This window comes from Phacochoerus africanus, chromosome 16 (genome assembly GCF_016906955.1).
Source record: "Phacochoerus africanus isolate WHEZ1 chromosome 16, ROS_Pafr_v1, whole genome shotgun sequence".
Taxonomy (NCBI): Eukaryota; Metazoa; Chordata; class Mammalia; order Artiodactyla; family Suidae; genus Phacochoerus; species Phacochoerus africanus.
The window spans coordinates 13,843,794-13,864,377 of record NC_062559.1 but is presented as its reverse complement, the minus strand read 5'-3'; the positions used below and the strand labels follow the sequence as shown (position 1 = coordinate 13,864,377).

The window sequence follows — 20,584 nt, the reverse complement described above, 5'->3', positions numbered from 1 at the left end:
CAGCTAACTCCCACTCCCCTTTTTACAGTATTTTTCCCCTCATTACATCAGGAGGGAAACCTCAATTAGGTGACAAGAGCCTTTTAGTAACACACATCTCTTAATTTCCTTTTTATCAAGGAGAGTGTTGCCAGGGCTCAGGGTAGTCTGCAAATCAATGCAAAGGGGAAGCATCAAGAGGCTCAGCTGAAGTATTACCAGGGAGCAGCAGGCAGCAAATATTCAAACCTAGAAATTGTGATTCAACATTTCTTACACAGTACAACAATTCTGCACAAATGATAGACATTGTCAAGATGGATCCTGCCTGAAAAAGATATAGAATGAAAAGAGAAGATCGATAGACAGGAAGGTAAGGTTTCTGTTGATACTAATATTAGTACTTACGTATCATACCTCTGCAGTGGTGTCACTTTGTTCTTATTCTTATCAACTGAACCCGTAGACAGCTGAAGAAAATTGGGGTTTAATTTATATAATTCTTGAAGTAGCTTCTGTTCATATTCTTGGTGTTTACCCGCCTAGTGGAAGAGAAATTAAAACTGCAGTGGGATTCACAAAGTGGCTGGTATAAAATACTGATGTACTTTCTGAATTATTAAAGCTATCCTAAATAAAACATGTGTTTTTCAGGGTGTTAGAGAAACTTGTGAGGAAGATGTCAAAGAACTGCAAGACCAATGAAGCTCTTCCAACAAAACTACATGAGACATATTCCATTAATTAAAGAATTTCATCAACCACTTTATGTGGAGAAAAGCGTATTAACAGATGACTTTTTTGCTAGTTCAAAAAACTAGAGGGTCCCTTTTAAATCTACTTCCCCATCTTTCACGTAAGAACTAAGTCTTTTAACAGGTCATTTCAAATTCTCTAAAGATCATTAAAAATCAGTCTCTCTTTTTAGAAGAGATTAATATAAGCAATACACCGATGAAGAGTTTTACTATATTTTTTCATTATCTTAATATCAAATAATATTCACATTAATTTGTTTTTACATAAAAATGGATGTATTTGAAACTTTAGAGGTTGGCAATTTACTGCCAGCAGCTTTGTTTTTAATAATTATTTACTGGAATAGTCATGCTCATTTATTTATATGTTATCTATGGCTGCTTTCAGCCTAAGCAGCAAAGCTAAGTAGTTGCTACAGAGACCATGTGCCTGGAAAGCCTAAAACATTTATTAACTAGCCCTCTACAGAATAAGTTTGCTGATCCCTGTTCTATGTACAACAAAGACAGCTCTGTATTTAACCGAGTTGGTAGCTGTCTACCAGAATGCAATGTCATGAACAGTTATGGAAGAAATCAAACAAGGACTGACTGTGGAAACTATTTACATACAAAAATAAATTATAATAGTTACTTCAAATAAGCTGTTACTATTTGCATATATATCATGACTGGAATGCATTTTCACTTACCTTTAGAGTTGCTAATTAGGTTAAAAGTTATGGGAAAACCAAAACCAGAACAGAACAGTTCATAAATAAATACATAAATAAAAACAAGCAAGGGCAATATCATCTAATCAAGCACAGTTCTATTATATATATCGCACAATGCATCATTTCCTGTTCTGAGAGGGCTCTTGGTCTGTTCAGTTGGACCTATAAATATTTCATAGAGTACTAAATTTTGAGTTAGGCGACAAGAAGGAAAGATCTGGTTTTTGCCAAGATATAATTTGTTCAAATTTCCTTTCCACCTTGAGGAAGTGTTTTAACAAAGAAGCCCCTTTTCAAAGTAATTTTAAACTTGTAAAGAAGAGCAAGATGAATGCAAGATAACAATATGAAGTATATGTAAAAGCATAGTTTAGATGTGGATTTTACATCTTTAAAACATGAGAAGTCCCAAAATTCTTTCTACAACCAATACTTCAGGAGATATTCGGGCTTTTGTTAGCCACAAAGAGGTCAAACTAGTATCTAAATGATTCCACAGGGGTAGTTCATAGAGACAGGTTAAATCCCAGTATGAATCAATTACAAGAGTCTGTCCATCCATTTTCTTTTATTGTTCAATAATACTTAAGTGAGAGCAACCAGGGCTTGGAAATTCTTTGACAGAGATTTTCACTATAATAGTATCCATGGGTAAAAGATACTTCCCACTAGTCAAAATTCAGCTTGAAATGGTTCAACCTTAGATTTCATCCAAAAAAGTTTCACCCAAAAGAAAAAAATCAATCATTTATTGGATAAGCAATAAATAAATAAGTCATCTGTCCTGATTAAATATCTCTGAGAACTTATTTTAACACTATTTTTGCAACATAAAGACAATATAGTCAAGAAATTCCAGTGTATTTATTATAATGGGATTTAATCTATAGTAACTCCACATCAAAAAAGGTAATATTTCATTTCATTTAACAATCTGCTCTGAAAGGACCCTCTCCTAGACTTTCTCTAATTTGACCTGGGGAATGAAAGGTAGCAATCAACGCCCTCCACCTTCTAAATAAGAAATATTCCTGCAAAAGTCCACAGCAACAATCTGAGTCCTCATCTATAACAGGGAAGTGCAGCATTGTGCTTGGGTATAATCCTCATTTAATATGCCATAGGGTCAACATTTTTACTTGTAAAGGCATGTTTATACTACAAATTGAAAGACAGGAGAACAGGAAATGTAAAAAAAGAACATAGGATAGTAAGTCTTCAATTCACCCTTTATAGGACACTGACTCAGTAGATACTTTAACGGAAAGAATCAGTTTATAAAAATAATGTTAGCTTTTCAGCAATATTTAATAGAATATTATTTTCTAGCATGCTCTGTAACAGATTGGGGAGAAAAACACTTATAATTACAGTATCCCAATATCCCATCTAGCTTTCATTTTGCTGATATTCCTCCTAAGTAGCATTTACCAAAATGCTTTCCTTGGTCAATTAAGTTCCAGCTCTACATTCTCCTCTGGGATATGCAATATCATATTAAAGACTCTGAGAGGTACTGCTGGGGGAGGGGGGCACCTATTAATCTTTCTTAATCAAGTATTTTCAAACTCAGTGGACCACAGACCCATTTTTAATTACAACAATATCTTGCAGAACTGACATCCCATGGAACACTGTTCGGAAAATGCTACTTTAAAGTAATACCAGTTTAAAGAAAAATAAAATCCTTAGTTTCTGCTTTTGCAATTTTAACTTATAAAGAAAAATACTTCCTTTTCTGCAAAGCTGATAATGCACATTACTTTACTACCTGCATTTCCTCTTTTGTGAAGCTGGCCGCCTCGTCCCCCAATTCATGTAGGTACATGCAGTCAGGCTTTGGACACTGCATATTCTTTAAGAAGTAACTGCAGTATTTTGTTGTACCTAGTGATGCCTGCAGAAAGAGGAGGGGCGGGGGGGTAAAAAGACCCAAAATGTGAACTGACACTCCAATGAGAATTTCCATATTTAGTGGTTTCATTTCACCTAAAATGAGGCACAGACAGAACAAAAGAAGTATGGCTGTGAATACTAGAAGACTAAACCATTACTACCAGGATTTATTAAAGATGATGACCATTTGAAAAAACTAAAAAACAAAAAAAAACCAAAAAAAACCTCAGCCTGTGGTTTTCAAACTTGGGCACTGAAATCATCTTCCTTAGAGATCAGAAGAGTAGACGGACAAAATCCATTCCATGTTTTAAGTGGTTAGGCACATAAGGCAAATTCCTTTTTCTAACTATGCTGTCCTTCCATTTACTTAAAGCATTGCTTGATGGGACACCTCCCTCAAATCTGAACTGGTCAATGTCCAAATAATTTAAGGACAACAAATCAGAACCATTATCTATTTCTGACAAGAATAATAAATCCATTTTAACAAAATAAGATATGTATAAAAATAGGAGATTTTTTAAAATTATCCCCTAATAATAAATGTGTTTATTCCTACCTGTAAAGCAGGACCCTACATAGGTCAGCTATAAACAAAATTAGCTATCACAGATTGGTATGGATGTCTAAGAAGCAATCGTCAAATAAGATTCCCTTCACATAATATGTAAATGCTAGACTCTCCCCACTTACAATATTTTATCCCTTTCCCTCTTAAAAAAAACAAACAAACAAAAAGAAATCCAAAAAAATACATAGAGAACAAGAGGACCATATTACCTTAAGTGTTCTGCCATCTACCACCACATTGTTGACACACTGTATGGCTCTGAGAGCATCTTCTGACCGGATATAGGTTACGTAAGCACTGGCACTTGGACCCTAAAGTGAAAACTCACTGTTATTAGTATAAAATTCAACAAAAACATAACAAAAAAATTATCTTAAAACTTGCCCAAGGAATTCTAAAGTTCCTCACTACTACTATCATTAATAATGATGACAATAATTAGAAATAGTAGTAACTTTGATTAAACCACATATTAGCTAATCTTAAGACAATCATACTCAGTGAATTTTATCTGATTTTAAGTAGACTAAAATATATGAATGAAGTATTTTTGGCTTGGCACTTTTTTTAAGTCATCTGACAGACTCGTCAAGGTTACAAAAAACAAACTTTGGAAGTTAGATTTAAAAAAGCTCTGAAGACATTGTGTCAAAGTATGTTCTCCCCAAAATAAATGCAATCTGTAAGAGTATTCTAATAGCAGCATAACAAAGATGCTCTATTAGATTTACAGTATCTGAAAATATTATCAGTTAGAAATCATTATCTAATTTAACAGCCTGATAATAGACTCAACTCCCCCTCCCCTTCAAACCATCACTAAATCTTTGTTTTACTATTTCCCTCTTATTACTATCAATTCACTGTTAAGTCCTGAAAGGGTCAAATAATTACCAAAAATTCCCCCACCCCACCAACAGAGGTCACTACACTGTTTAAATCCTTGACCCTCAAGCTTTCTAATCACAGAAAGCAAATCTTTTTTTCTGAAGAGACCAGGTCAAGCCCCGACCATAGGGAAGAAAGGCAAAAATCCTTATAATTAGTTACCTGTGAGCCTGCATATGATGTGCTATTATTGATGACAACTTTATGTATTTTACCAAACTTCCCAAAATATTCTGGTCGTTTTAAAACCTATAAAAGAAGAAAAGTAAGGTATAATCTGTCCCCATTTTCATCAACTTTATCCCTTTAATGGGGACATACACCATCCCTCTTCATTCAAAAGAAAATGATTTTAAAAGTTTTCTAATAAATGTGACTACTTTCTAATTACAATTTGTGTGGTTAACCTAAGGAAATCATTAACAGAGTTTTAAGTTGTTCTTTACTGACCCACAGAACAGAAACTGAGACTTAACTAAGTTTGGCATTATCTACTATGATCTAATATCTGTACCAATAATCTATGGGATCTTACCTTCACAATACTCTTAAACATAAAATAGATCAACTATCCCAATCACATTTTCATTAATATATGATCCTTATATGAAAGTAATTCTCAAAATAATGACCAAGATTAGGTATCAAACAGAATATAAACTCAAGAACAAACACAAGTAGAGACAGTCTGTACTTACACATCTATTGTATATAACATTTTGTACATTTTCTTAAAGCATTGTTTACAAGCTACAAATTCCAAATATGGAATTCAACTTTCTATGCTTTATGACTTATTACTGTGTATGTGTCTACATACATTTACACACAATTTCCTTATGTCAATAAATTTTACCATTTTTCAACCATGCCCTGCTATTCTCTCTCATTTCCTGATAAATAACAAATGTGAGGTGACGGATGAATGGGGAAAAAAACTTATACATATTTTTTTTCTCTATTACCTGGTTACTTCTTGGTAGTTACTTGTCCTCATACTTGTGTTACACGTTTTTCGCTATGTGATACCTATCTACGTTCATTTACCCTCCCTTCCGAACTTATTTAACCTTAGCTAATTTGACTGTATATAACTTCATATAAAAATCTCTCACATGATTTTTAAGTACCTCAAAATTAAACTTTTCCTAGAATTTACCTCTAGACCTACAATCTCTCCAACTAGCAAGCTCTCTCTCAGTGAAAGCTTTCTGTACAAATCTGTTCAAACACTCTTATTTAATAATATTCTCATAGCTAATATGTTCTGCATCTGACAAAATCAAAGTTTTATGAAACAGTCTATGGTTGGGATATCATTAATTCCTAACAGTTTTCACTTAATAAACATAATTACTTTTACCTTATTTTATGTTTTATTATGTTTCCACAGGCATTTTCTTTTTTTTTTTTTCGACTGCAGCATGCAGCTTGATGTGCGACCTCAGTTCCCAGACCAGGAATGAACCCTGGCCACAGTAGTGCAAAGCACCAAATCCTAACCACTAGACCACCAGGGAACTCCCCTCTACAACCAATTTTAATGGATTACAATGGGAAGTGATCACACTGGTTTTCAATCTTTTTTCCACCCAAATCTCCTTAGGGATATGAGAGTAAGAGTGGCAAAAGCAATGACTCTCAGGTTGTTCAGAGGAAAGTGTTGGGATTGAGGGGTAGGGAAGAGTATGTTTTGAAAAATTTTCTGGCTAGTGAAATGTAGTACTGCATTCCAGCTGGGTACACATCAACTCTGCAAAAGGCCTCAGCCAAAATACCTGCTTCAAAATATTCAGGCTGGCCACCAGGTGTGCTGCATCAGCATTTTGTATCATATCCAAGTTTATGACAGTAATTCTTAATGAAGGCAGCATTCAAAGGGAGCATTTTGGAACTCTATGGGAGCTTTTATTGGGAGAGACTGTCGAAGTGACTGGGAGACACTGCTGTTCAGTGGATGGGAGCCAGGGATGGCTTACAACATTCAGGCTAGCCCTGCACAACAAAGAACTGTCCTACACCACTTCTGAATGCTATACAAGGCATTCATGTAGCTGAGAAGTCTGTAAGTAAATGAACCTAGAAACTAACTCTACATTATATATAAACATAAAGTAGCTCCCCAGTTTTGACATATGTTGAATTTACAGGAAAGCAAATAGTATGTAATTAAGGGACAACTACAAGAGCTTTGTTTGGAATTTTACTAAGAATTATTTCAGAAAAATCCCATCACTGGCATGGGACCTGAGCTGCCAATACATACACCTGTAACAATTTGCATTTGTAGTTGTCATATTCATAGCAATTCTATAAACAGATGTAAGCATCTATGTTATAACATACTGAAAAAATGTACTTCACAAACTTATAGGCACATACAAATCATTTGAGGGTCTAGTTAAAATATATATTCTTATATCCTAAGAGTTTCTGCATAAGTTCCCAGGTGATACTAATGCTACCAGACCAGAGGCCACACACCTTGAGTAGCAAGGTTCTAAAGATACCCAAATATTTACATGTAGAAATAGTTTTTATAATTACCTTGATTTCTCTTTTTTTTTCAAATTGTGTATCTACATAGACATTATATTATCAAAAAGTCATTTCATGAAACTTAAAGGGTGCTTAAAACGTTAACAAGTTCCCGTTGTGGCTCAGCAGCAACGAACCCAACTAGTATCCATGAGGATACACGTTCGATCCTTAGCATTACTCAGTGTTTTAAGGATCCAATGTTGCCATGAGCTGTGTTGTAGGTCAAAGACACAGCTTGGAGCCTGCGTTGCTGTGGCTGTGGCATACGGCAGCAGTTGCAGCTCCAACTGGACCCCTAGCCTGGGAACTTCTATATGCCACAGGTACAGCCCTAAAACAAAATAAAATAAAATATTACCTTAAGAAAAGTGGGCACTGGGTCTGTAAAGGTTCAAGACTGGCTTATGGAAATAAGTTCTGGCCAATATTTGAGTATACTGCCTTCATAATAATATCAGATTTGCAGCCAGAATGATATTTTCAAAGCACAAATCTAGCCATGCCATTCTGATCTTAAGAATAATCAATAGCTTCTCATTGCCTTTAAGACAAAGCACAAATTCCTTTGCATGGTTAGATAGCCCTTCGTTTGTTACCACTTACCTTGCCAGCCTCACCTCTGACCATTTCACTCTAATCTTCCAGCCAAACAAATCAGCTGCACATTAAGCTCTTTCTCATCCAGAAGCATGTGTGTAATTCCTATGCCTGAAGCACTTAGCCCCAAAGATAGCAGGGGAGTACATACCTTCCCAGCAAGGTCAGGTGCCATCTCTTATGCCGCACACAGCACTCCTCAAAGTGTACTACTTTAACTTTTGTAAATAAGCAGGGGCTACCTTTTTACTCATTTATGTTCAGTGTCTTACACAGTGTCTGGCACACTGTAGGTACTCAATAAATGCTTAATGAAAAACGGAATTGTTTTACCATTGAACAAAAAGAATTAGATACAAAACATTGGTGGGCCTTAATGTAATAATTAGCAAATGGCCTATGGCTGATAAGAAATGACCTGCCCAGACAAGATAAATTCAAATAATCTAAATACTGTATATTAAGTTGAACACTCCAGATTATGTCTAAACATTAACAGTCAACAAGCAAAACAGTACTCTAGTAAATAAAGAAAGTAAACAGTAAGGGTAGGAGGCAGAACACCCTACATATCATCTCATTACCGAAATACTCAACATCCTATATTTACTTCACAGTGAGTCAGCATTAGTACTAACCAGTATATAAGAGGCTTTGTAATAGAATTATAGATGTCCAGTAGCACACCTAATGTGTAAAATCTCTTCTTACATATTCTTTGGGAGCACAGTCAAGTGTTTATGGACACTACAGAGAAAATTTTAAATGTGGTAAGTAGATAGAGGGATGAATGGATAGATGGAGAGAGGAACCACAGGCCAAACATTAGTGTAAAACACACCGGAATAGGAGCTCTAAGACCAGGAGGTTGGTTTTCTAGTCCTGGGTCTGCTATGAAATAGTGTGATCCTAGGCAAGTCACTCGACCTACCTGTGCCTCAGTTTCCCATTTGTAAAGTGAAATGATTGTTGTCGTTAAAGTCTTCCCAGAGTTCCCATTGTGGCTCAGTGGTTAACGAACCTGACTAGGATCCACGATGATAAGGGTTCGATCCCTGCCTTTACCCAGTAGGTTAAGGATTCGGTGTTGCCGTTAGCTGTGGTATAGGTCGCAGACACGGCTCGGATCACAATTTGCTGTGGCTGTGGCTTTCCATTCCACAAACAAGCTGTTCTCTCACCTCACTGCATATCTGAGACACCCTTGCCCTTATTCACTGCTCAGTTAATCCCGAGTCATTTTTAATCATCCCTTCCTCAGGGAGGCTTTTCATGGATCTCTATACTAGCGATGTTCCCCACTGTTACATGTCCTCAAAAAGCCCTGTACCACCCACTGCTCAGCATATTTACAAGTACTTAATTATGTCTTCTCCACTGTCTGTAAGTTCGTAAGGGGAGAACCTGTGTCTGGCTTGCTTAAAACACTTCATGTCCAATATCAAAGTACCTAACACATAGGGAGTTCCCTGGTGGTCTAGGAGGTTAAGGATCTGGCACTGTCACTGCTGTGGCTTGGGTCACTGCTGTGCAAGGCTTCAATCCCTGGCCTGGGAACTTCTGAATGTTGTGGACGTGGCCAAAAAAAAAAAAAAGTAGCCAACACACTGTAAGTATTCAAAAGTTAATTTACAGAACATATGAATTAGATTTTTGACAAATCTAAAATTTTAGGATCTAGGAGTTCCCGTTGTGGCGCAGTGGTTAACAAATCTGACTAGGAACCATGAGGTTGCGGGTTTGATCTCTGGCCTTGCTCAGTGGGTTAAGGACCCAGCGTTGCCGTGAGCTGTGGTGAAGGTTGCAGATGCAGCTCGGATCCCGCGTTGCTGTGGCTCTGGTGTAGGCCGGTGGCTACGGCTCCGATTTGACTCCTAGCCTGGGAACCTCCATATGCCGAGGAAACGGCCCTAGAAAAGGCAAAAAGACAAATAGACAAAAAAAAAAAATGTAGGATTTAGAAGATGATTACCTCTAACTACCACATCTTTAGTTTTTTTTCTACAGCGTGATAAATGAATACATTTTGAAAATCAATCTTGATATGAAGTTTTCAGATATACAGAAACTATTCTCAAAATAAGCTTTAATTTTTCCTAAATGTTCCAGCTTTGGTAATTAGAATTCGGTTAAATATCAAACTGCTCATCATCCCAAATTAAGTAAATCACAGGGATCTGCCCTGCCTGACTCAAAAGTTACCCAATTTGAAATTTCAAGTTTTTTAATAAAGCCAACTTTAAGTTTTCCAATCTAAAAGGGTTATACATTTAAATTAAGAAAAAAAATTTAAAGATATTATTTAGAAGTAGTAGGATTTAATAAAACACTAATCTCTAGTTTTCCTAGATTTTCAAGAAAAATAAATGAGAGAAAAATGTTTAAGGAAATGTCCTTTTACCAAGCAACAATGATTTCCAAAGTGTAAAAGCAGAGGAGTGATTTTTAAAGTATATTTAAACTCATGATAAAGTGCTTTCCCTCAGTAGTCACCCCTTAGATTAATTTCTTTCTGTGCAATAGTTTCTCAGATTAATCTTACTGGAACCTTCCCCCCCACTCCCCCCAACCCCACAGTGTGACATGGGACCTCAGTTCCCAGACCAGGAATGGAATCCGGGCCACAGTGGTGCAAGCACTGAGTCCTAATCAGACCAGGGAACTCCCTGTCATAATATTTTAAGTGAAAATAAGAAATTTCTGTACCCAAGCAAAAACAAATCACAGACCCTTAAGAGGTAGGAAATTTATAATCCAAACATCAGATTGAGATTATGGCTTAATTTTATCCAGCCTTCAGATGCTCCTCTGTATGCCTCCAGTACCACAGCTGACCAAACCCAAGATGTATTAACAAAGTCAAGTGCATCACTATCCAAGTGTTGTTAAATCAAAATAAAAGTTCCATTAATTTACTGGCATAGCAGTTTTAGAAATGCAAAAGTGTATTCTAATCAAAGATTAGGAGGAGTAAATATAAGTCAGTAAATAACAAACTTGTAGAGGGAAGAAATGCTCTCTGGTTGGAAAAAAAGCAGTGCTGAAAGGAGAAAGAAGCACTGGTACAAATATGTAGCAGTAAGATTCTGCCTTTCTGGGGAGTTAAATACTAGCATTAGAAAAAGGGAGGGAGTTCCCATCGTGGCACAGCAAAAACAAAGCATTGCTGTGAGCTGTGGTGTAGGTCACAGGCGCAGCTCGGATCTGGCATTGCTGTGGCTCTGGCATAGGCTGGCGGCTACAGCTCCTATTACACCCCTAGCCCTAGCCTGGGAACCTCCATACACCTCGCAGGTGCAGCCCTGAAAAGACAAAAAGACAAAAAAAAAAGGGAGAACTGGCTGTTGAGGTTGAGCCCTAGGCCTAAAAAGAGCTCTTTCCTTAACATCTCTTTTCCCACATGAACCCGAGACCCACCCTTTTAGGTTTGGAGATAACCTGGTCTCTGGAAGATAATGTAGCCCACTGATGCCAGCATCCCTGGACCTAGGTCCTGCTAATTCCTGAACCGTCTCCACATTCATTAACAATGACAGAATTTTCTTCATAAGGTCTCCTTGATTCTCTTTTCCTCTATTGATTTTAAAGCCCTTCACAGCCTCAAAACACAGTAAACACATCAGTAATAAATATTTTCTTTCTTTCTTTGCTCTTCAGGGCACTCCTGCAGCATATGGAAGTTCCCACAGGTTGAATCAGAGCTGCAGCTGCTGGCCTACGCCACGAGCTCACAGCAACACTGGATCTTTACCCAATGAGTGAGGCCAGGAATTGAACCTGTATTCTCATGGATATTTATTAGGTTCCTAACCTGCTAAGGCACAATGGCAACTCCCAATAAATATTTTCTTTATTCTCTTCTACACCACAGCTCACGGCAATGCCAGATCCTTGACCCGCTGAGTGAGGCCAGGGATCGAACCCACAACCTCAAGGTTCCTAGACGGATTCGTTTCCGCTGCACCACGATGGGAACTCCAAATTTCAGACTTCTTAAATTTCCTCCTTCTGGGGTCTTTAGCCCACTTAGCCAAGTCCAAAGAGTCCCACCTCCCTAAACATACTCACTATAATCCTCCCTCTGACTGGTAACATGAGCATTACTTCAAATCCTTCTCAAGAAGTACTGTTGGCAGATTCACCCAATCCAGCTCTCTATTACTGAAGTAAACATTCTGTCAATCAAGTTTCCTTCTGCCTTTCCATCAATCTAGGCAGGAATTTTTGGTATATCAGAAACTAAAAATTAACAAATGTGCATACAAGGGCATCAAAAAAAGTTAGGTGTTCAACATTATTATAAGGCTGGTGGAAGAAGGCGAGAAAAGAGTTAAATAATAAACTAAAGGGTTAAGCTCTCCCCTGCCTCTAATCAAACAACAAAGAACCTGGTCCACAGTTTGCCTTCATCAAATTCTCCCTCTTTCCCCAAAACTGGCTTAAAATGAATGAGTAAAGAATGATGATACAGGAGAGCAACGGTTCTATCATTGTTCTATAACCAAGAATTACTACTTGGACACAACAAAAAAACAAAAACAAAAAACTGATCTTTGGTGAGTTCATGAAACTGGATCTCCACTGTTAGTCCTTACACAGCTATAGAAAAGAGGACAGAAACAGAGTAGTCAGCAAAATAGAGTGAGCCTTGACAGCAAAATAGAACTATTATCTAACTTTCACAGATTATTAGCACTTAAGGGAACTTTAAAGAACTAGTTAGACTGTCTGGTTTCACAACTGAAGAAAATGAGCCAAGAAAGTATAAGACACTTGCCTAAGATCACAACCGGTCACTGGTTTCTTAGTGATTATTAAAAAAATAATTTCCCATTTTCTCTTAAGCTTTAATATTTTCATGTGAATCTTGCAAGTTGGGCAGGGTCAGCTGTTACTTCCAAATAAACACCACCACCACCAAAATGCCAAGCGGAGAAAGAAAAGAGAAGAGGACTTACCTCTGGGTCTGCTAGGCGCTGAGACAGACCTACAACAAAGACGAGGTTTTTTTGTACAACACGAACACTAGCCAAATGTTTGCGATTTTCTGATATTTTCTGTTTTCTCTCATTTTGTTTCTGTTTTTTCTCATTCTTTATCCTTTGCAGTTCTTCCTGGGAGAGTGGTTTATAAACTGCTGGGTCTTCTGGATATGGCTTCAGGTATAAAACAAACACAGAAGTTAGCATTAAATAGAAAGAACACTGCATGAATAACAATTATCAAATTCTGGATGATATGTATGCAGTTATTTGTTACATCTCTCTTTTTCTGACTCTTATAACTGCCTAAAATATTTTTCATTTAATAGAAGTTAAGTGCTGGGAGTTCCCTCTGTGATGCAGCAGGTTAAGGATCTGGCATTGTCTCTGCAACAACTCAGGTCACTGCAGAGGCAAGAGTTCGAGTCTCAGTCCAGCACAGTGGGTTAAGGATCTGGTGTTGTCACAGCTGTAGTGTAGGTGGCTTGGATTTGATCGCTGGCCCAGGAACTTTCATATGCCATGGGTGTAGTTGAAAAAGGAAAAAAAAAAGTAAACACTAAATAAAATTGTTTTAAAAATACTATTTTTTAGAGCTTAGCACAGACCCCTTTTAGTACTGAAACTTAAAACATCACCAAAGTTTCTAAAATTAAAAAAAAAAAATCTTGGTATTCCCTACAATGTCTAGCACATAGTTTACAGGAAAATTAAGCTTCTAAGTCTAAAAAGCAAAGAATATAAGTTCTCTCACCTAATACGGGTTTATGTATTATCATCAACAAATATTTAATGAAAACCTACTATGTGCCTGAGGATTAATGAAATACTTGTTCTTTAATACACTCTCACTCTAAGAAAGGCACAGACAGGCAAATAATCAACAATACATAGATATTCTGGCCTAGGAATTTGAATTTACTTTCAACACTTATTACTCATCTGGCAAGTCATTTAGACTCTTATGCCTCAGTTTCTTCCTAAGTAAAATGAAAATAATCTTAAACACTGGTGTAAAGATAAAATAACACTTATAAAGCAATTACCATTATAAACTGGAACATAATAATCCTTCAATAAATACTAGCAATTTACACTGTTAAAATGTTTTCCTCTTTCATCATTACAATGCTGTTTTCATTCCTACTGAAATGCCAGGGCTACTGATGGCCTCAGTAAGAGCTATGGACTCACAGTGCCTGTCTTTGAATCTTGGCTCACTCTTTACCGAGACACCTTGCTAAATTATGCAACCTGTCTGCCTTGGTCTTCGCTTCCATACAATGGGAATCGCAGTATTTTATTCATAGGATTTCTGTGAGAATTTAAAAGGACAGTACACTAACAGTGATTAAAACTGTGTTCTAGAGCTCCCATGGTGGTGCAATGGGATAGGCAGCATCCTGGGAACACTGGGACTTGAGTTCAATCCACAGCCTGGCACAATGGGTTAAAGATCTGGCACTGCCGCACCTGCGGCTTAGGTCAAGACTGCCGCTCGGAGTTCCCAGTCGTGGCTCAGTGTCAACGAACCAGACTAGTATCCATGAGGATGCAGGTTCAATTCCTGGCCTCACTTAGTGGGTTAATCTCCCAGCAGTGCCGTGAGGTGTGGAAGTCACAGACAGGGCTCGGATTCTGCATTGCTATGACTGTGGTACAGCTCAGCAGCTATAGCTCTGATTTGAACCCTAGCCTGGGAACTTCCACATGCCATGGGTGTGGCCCTTAAAAAAAAAAAAGACTGCAGCTCCAACCTGATCCCTGGCCCGGGAGCTCCATATGCCATGGGGCAGCCAAAAATGGGGGGAAAAAAAACCCCAAAAACCCTGTTTGCTGCACAATAAATCAGTTATTATTACAGCTGGCCCTCCATATCTGCGAGTTCCACATCCTCAGACTCAACCAACCGCGGGCTGAAAATATTCGGGCAAAAAAAAATTTCACAAAGTTCCAAAAACCAAAACTTGAATTTGACATGTGCCCAGCAATGGTTTACATAAGATTTACATTGTTTTTACAACTATTTATACAGCACTTACCTTGTATTAGATATGCATAATTTAAAGATTTTTAAAAATATATGGAGGACATACAAATATATGCAAATACTACTCTTTTATATAAGGAATTTGAGCATCCATGAATTTTTGATATCTTCGGGGGAGCAGGGTATTCCTAGAAATAATCCTCTGCAGACACCTAGGGATAGCTGTATAACTAATAAAAAATAGTTAATAATTAATGGAAGATGGAACACACTAAATAGCTATATCTAAAGCTGAATGTGAAGAGATCCCAGAAATGAGAAACTGTGGCTCTCAAAACATCAGAAGTGAGGACTAACAGAAACAATGTCATCAAGAAAAAAAGTGCAGACAAGGAAGAGAGGAAGAGGTACCCACAAGCGGGAAACCCTGAATGCCTTTAACATAAAGTTACTTTCATCTCCCCCACCCCAGCCTCCACTCCTGCCCCCAGGGCATATGAAGTTCTCTGGCCAGGGATCAAATCCTAGCCAGAGCTGCAACATATGCCAAAGCTGCAGCAACCCTGGATCCTTAACTCACAACGCCAGGCCTGGAATCAAACTGAGGTCTCTGCAGAGACAAGCCGGATCATTAACCCACTGTACCACAGTGGGAACTCCACTTTCATCTCTTCATACATATATATATTTTTTTAAGTATATAGAAAAACAAACACCCTCTAATTTGTGAGCACACTCTAACGCTGAGCGCAAAGAGAGTGAGATTTCCTTCTATGTTGCTCAACTTCTATTAGTAACAACATAAGGCTCCAAAAATCCTGTTTTTAATACTCAGGCATAACGCACTGATCCTGCAGGATGTAAACGCCTACAGTATTCGGTTCTCACATTTAAAAATCTTAATCTTTAAGCTAATTGGTCCTATTTGGCATACTCCAACTTACTTGTGCGTGGGACAAATATAAAAAAAATTGATTCTGTAATACCTGACTTCTGCATGACCTGAGGGCTTTCTCCAGGATTAAGTGCAAGGTTTGTGTCACCCATTTTAGGAGCTCAATAAATATTTGCCCACATGAACACCGAGCTACTCTCTAAAAACTGGAAATTTAGCACTACTAATTTTCTTTTATTTTTTTAAATCTTATTTCAAAGTGTTCTTGCATTTTAATTTGAGGAACCAAAATGGTTAAAGATCTATTACAAGAAATTCAATTCTTCCATCAATGATGTAACCTTCCCATTTAAATTTTTTCTCTGTCTTCTCCACCCACCATTCTGTACCTGTATTACCCCCTTTCAATTTTAACCTATCTGCCTGAATGATTTTAATCCCATGAAGCTATTTAAAGCTACGCAGGCACAAGTATAAAAATGAACTACATACAAACCAATTAAAATACCTTTCCACAAGATGACTGAAATTTTTCACTTGCAAATGGAAAAGCTATTTTCTACCACAGGATTTCTGGGTAGCTCCTTTTGGAGCATTTATCATTAAAATCATTGAAAGCTGACGCTTCACAAACATCTACAGTGGTAATAATCCACTCCTTGAAAGGATCAAGCATACAGACTGTTCCTAGTTCCACTTCAAAGTCTGGTCTGTGAACTACATTTTTATCAGTCCATGATAAGAAAAGAACAAAAACTGAGAAAAAGCATTTGGAAACTTTTATACCAACTTAACATTGCCACAACATTTAAGAACATCATCAGTGGACTACACAGAATAAGATATTTATCAGTGCAGGTGTTATTGAGCTTAGGTGGCAAATTACATGATATAAGCTGGGTACTAGGCATAAAAACAGGACCCTGTATCAGTCCCCAACGGACTAGGGCAGGGGTGGAGTCGGGGGGGGGGGGGGGGGGCGGCATAGCACACAAATCTGATCCTGCGTCAGAGACTGTTTGAGAAACACTAGCGTAACTTTTCTGAGAACATGGAAGATTTGAAGAGCATTTAGGTTTTTTTCATTAACAATCTCTGACACTGTAAAATACGGATAAAAGATAATGCAAAGAAATGTAAAAATGGGGGGAAAAAAAAAGCATAAACACACCAAAAAAAGGAGAACAACAACTACCTATAACTGGGTTGCAGTATCACTCCTCATCAAAATGTGTTACTTACTGATGCACCACCATGTTGAGTTTATAACACTGGACTCTTTTCTATGGATATGTATTTCCAACAGGTTTGAAAGTCAACTTTATTCAAATGTAACTGCTACATAATGATATCATTACAGATATCAATACAAAAAGATACCAGTACAGAAGAACAAGGCAAATTAGTTCTATGATATACCCTTCAAATATCTTATTCTGGCAACACATACGTTAAACTTAATTTTCTAGAAATACAGCATCAAGTAAAAAGTCAAAAGCAAAAAATTTTTCTTTAGCTGTATGTTACAAACTAGTGCTAAGTAGGATTAACTGTGGAGAAGCATTTTTAATGTGTAAAACACTTTAGTAGCGTTAATTTTCAATAAATTGCCAAACTACTAATAAAGATAGTTTTTAGTCTCTAGTGTAACCACTTAATCCCTTTCATACATATAGTTATCAGCCCACTTTTATTTCTAATGTATTTTCAGGTGTCTTCTCTTTATTTTCTAACCATACTTACCAAGACTTTGATTATTTTATCGGTCTTTTCAAAGAACCAGCTCGAACTTTTACTGAAATACGGCTTTTTTTCTTTTTTCTTTTAAATTTTTAAATTTTTTGGCCATGCCCACAGCATGCAGAAGTTCCCAAGGACCAAACATACACCACAGCAGTAACCAGAGCCCCAGCAGTAACAATACTGGACCCTTAACCCACTGAACCATCAAGGTACTTCCTGCCTTTTTTCTATTTCACTAAATGCTACTTAATCTCTACCTTCTACCATTGCAATGTTCATTCTTTATCTGGTTTCTTAACCTGGAAAAAAGCCCATTTCCTAATAAATGCACCTACAGCTTTATCTCTTCCTCTTACCAAAAACAATGAAAAATACTATTTAAGACTTTTTTTTTAACCAGTATCTTTTAACCAGTATCTTAAACAATAATGATCTGCAGTGGGGAAGTCAAAACCCAGAGAGATAAGTAGAAAGTCTAAGTAACAATAAATGGGGAGAGAGGAAAAACAGGGGAAGTGGGGCAACATTTAAAGTCCAAGGCGAACCCAAGGTGAAGAGTTTTTCATTGGGTCTCTCTTAAAATGAGACATCTTAGATATTAATCCACCCACCCACCAATTCAAAGGGTTCATTTTTCTCAGGGTAAGTATAAACTACAGTGAAGTCAGAACAAGAGAGGAAAAAGGGAAAGTGTATAGAAGAAAAGCATCCTACAGAAGCTGAAATCAACCCTAGGGAAGATGTGCATCCTGGAGATCAAAAGATCTTTATACTTGACCAAAGCAAAGACCTTTATGCTTGAAGCATTTCTAATGGCAATGCTTACAGGACCCAGCAGAAGCCAAATCAAAACCTCTATAGAGTAGGGGAAATCCATCTTAGGTCTTGGAGAATCCTACAAATAATTCAATGATATCAACCAGGAAGTAGATTCAGAAAACCAAGTGCATAAAGAAATAAAACAACATCAGAGTTCCCACCATGGCTCAGCAGTTAACAAAACCGACTAGTATCCATGAGGACGCAGGTTTGATCTCCAGCCTAGATCAGTGGGTTAAGGATCCGGCGTTGCCGAAACCTGTGCTGTAGCTCACAGACACAGCTCAGATCCCAAGGTGCTGTGGCTGTAGCGCAGGCCCGCAGCTATAGCTCCAACTCGACCTCTAGCCTGGGAACCTCCATATGCTGCAGGTGCTGCCCTAAAAAGATAAAAGACAAAAAAAAAAAAGAAAAAGAAAGAAAACAACATGAACAAACAACCAGCAGAACCATCCTTCACAAACTTCAGCTATTGGAATTACTGCACAAAGCATTTAAAACAATAATGTTTATCTGTTTAAACAATTAGAAGACAAACTTGTAAATATCTGCAGGGTATAAACTCTTCTTAAAAAAATAACCTATCAAGTAACAAAAAAGAACAAACATTACTTCTAGAAATGAAAAACACAATGGCAAAAATTTAACTCTATAGTCTAGACCTGAAAAAAAGAAAGAAAAATAAATAATAAAAATTAAAAAAAAAAAGAAAGAGGAGTTCCCGTCGTGGCGCAGTGGTTAACGAATCTGACTAGGAACCATGAGGTTGCGGGTTCGGTCCCTGCCCTTGCTCAGTGGGTTAACGATCCGGCGTTGCCATGAGCTGTGGTGTATGTAGGTTGCAGACGCGGCTCGGATCCCGAGTTGCTGTGGCTCTGGCGTAGGCCGGTGGCTACAGCTCCGATTCAACCCCTGGCCTGGGAACCTCCATATGCCGCGGGAGCGGCCCAAGAAATAGCAACAACAACAACAACAAAAAAGACAAAAAGACAAAAAAAAAAAGAAAGAAAAACGAAAACATTCAAAACACTAAAAGACTGATCAGAAGAAATCATCCTTTATTGCATTAGAGGAAGAAGAAAAAGAAAGAAAACAGAAAATAGATTAAAAAACACTAAGACAATGAAAAGATCTGGAAAATATTTAATGAGAGTCCCAGAAAGGAAAGAGAATAAAGGCAGTTATCTGAAGAGATACTGGCTTAATTTTTTCCAGAATTAATGAAACTTATCAAATCCACAGATTTAAGACGCCCTAAAAACCCCAAGCAGAATAAATAAAATGAAATACACAAGTGATCTACTTTTGGCAAATGATTAGTATTTCCACCGCGGCTTAACAATTTATTTTTGTGTCCAGTGCACTTGTATTTTAAAGTTTTTTACAAAGTTGTGTGATGCACAAACACACATTCTTGTGATCATGTTAATCAAACATTCAACTTTCTTTTTAATTGTGTAATTCTTTTTTTTTTTTTTTTTTTTTTGCTTTTTAGGGCTGTAGGTTCCACACAGGGAAGTTCCCAAGCTGGGGTCAAACTGGAGCTGCAGCAGACAGCCTACACCACAGTCACAGCAATGCTGGATCCAATCCACATCTGCAACTTACACCACAGCTCACGGAAACACCAGATCCTTAACCCACTGAACAAGGCCAGAGCTCAAACTCGCATTCTCATGGATACTAGTCAGGTTTGTTACTGCTGAGGCACAATGGGAACTCCTACTTCATCTATTTCTAATATGCAGAAATTAGAAATCTCTCCATATGAATGTTGATTCAGTTTTTCCTGGTAATTACACCAACCCAATATACCCCAAAGCTCTGCTGGTAATTAGATAAAGGCTTCATAACTTTAGGGATATCTTTTATCAGTAAGAAAAAATATCTCTTGGAAGTTCCCATTGTAGCCCAGCAAAAACAAATCCAACTAGGAACCATGACGTTACGGGTTCAATCCCTGGCATCACTCATTGGGTTAAGGATCCAGGGCTGCGGTGAGCTATGGTGTAGGTTGCAGATGCAGCTTGGATCTGGTGTTGCTGTGGCTGTGGTGTAGGCCAGCAGCTGTAGCTCCGATTCAACCCCTACCTGGCCTGGGAACCTCCCTATGCCATGGGGGCGGCCCTAAAAATCAAAAAAAAAAAAAAAAAAGAAAGAAAGAAAGAAAGAAAGAAAGAAATATATCCTCTTTATCCTTTTAAAA

At 37.5% G+C, this 20,584-nt stretch overlaps 1 protein-coding gene across 6 annotated transcripts in view; it reads right to left on the bottom strand.

Annotated features, from left to right (window-relative positions):
* Positions 1-20,584, bottom strand: part of CNOT4 (CCR4-NOT transcription complex subunit 4) — a 159,600-nt gene that overhangs the window by 57,418 nt on the left and 81,598 nt on the right. For 3 of the 6 annotated variants that reach the window (XM_047762983.1, XM_047762985.1, XM_047762988.1), the window contains exons 3-7: positions 12,908-13,105; positions 4,974-5,060; positions 4,133-4,234; positions 3,225-3,350; positions 388-521 (exon numbers count right to left, since the gene is read on the bottom strand). In XM_047762983.1, the coding sequence (XP_047618939.1) occupies positions 388-521; positions 3,225-3,350; positions 4,133-4,234; positions 4,974-5,060; positions 12,908-13,105 (647 nt within the window). The remainder of the gene's footprint in view (positions 1-387; positions 522-3,224; positions 3,351-4,132; positions 4,235-4,973; positions 5,061-12,907; positions 13,106-20,584) is intronic. The other 3 variants (XM_047762984.1, XM_047762986.1, XM_047762989.1) reach the window with 1 other exon arrangement.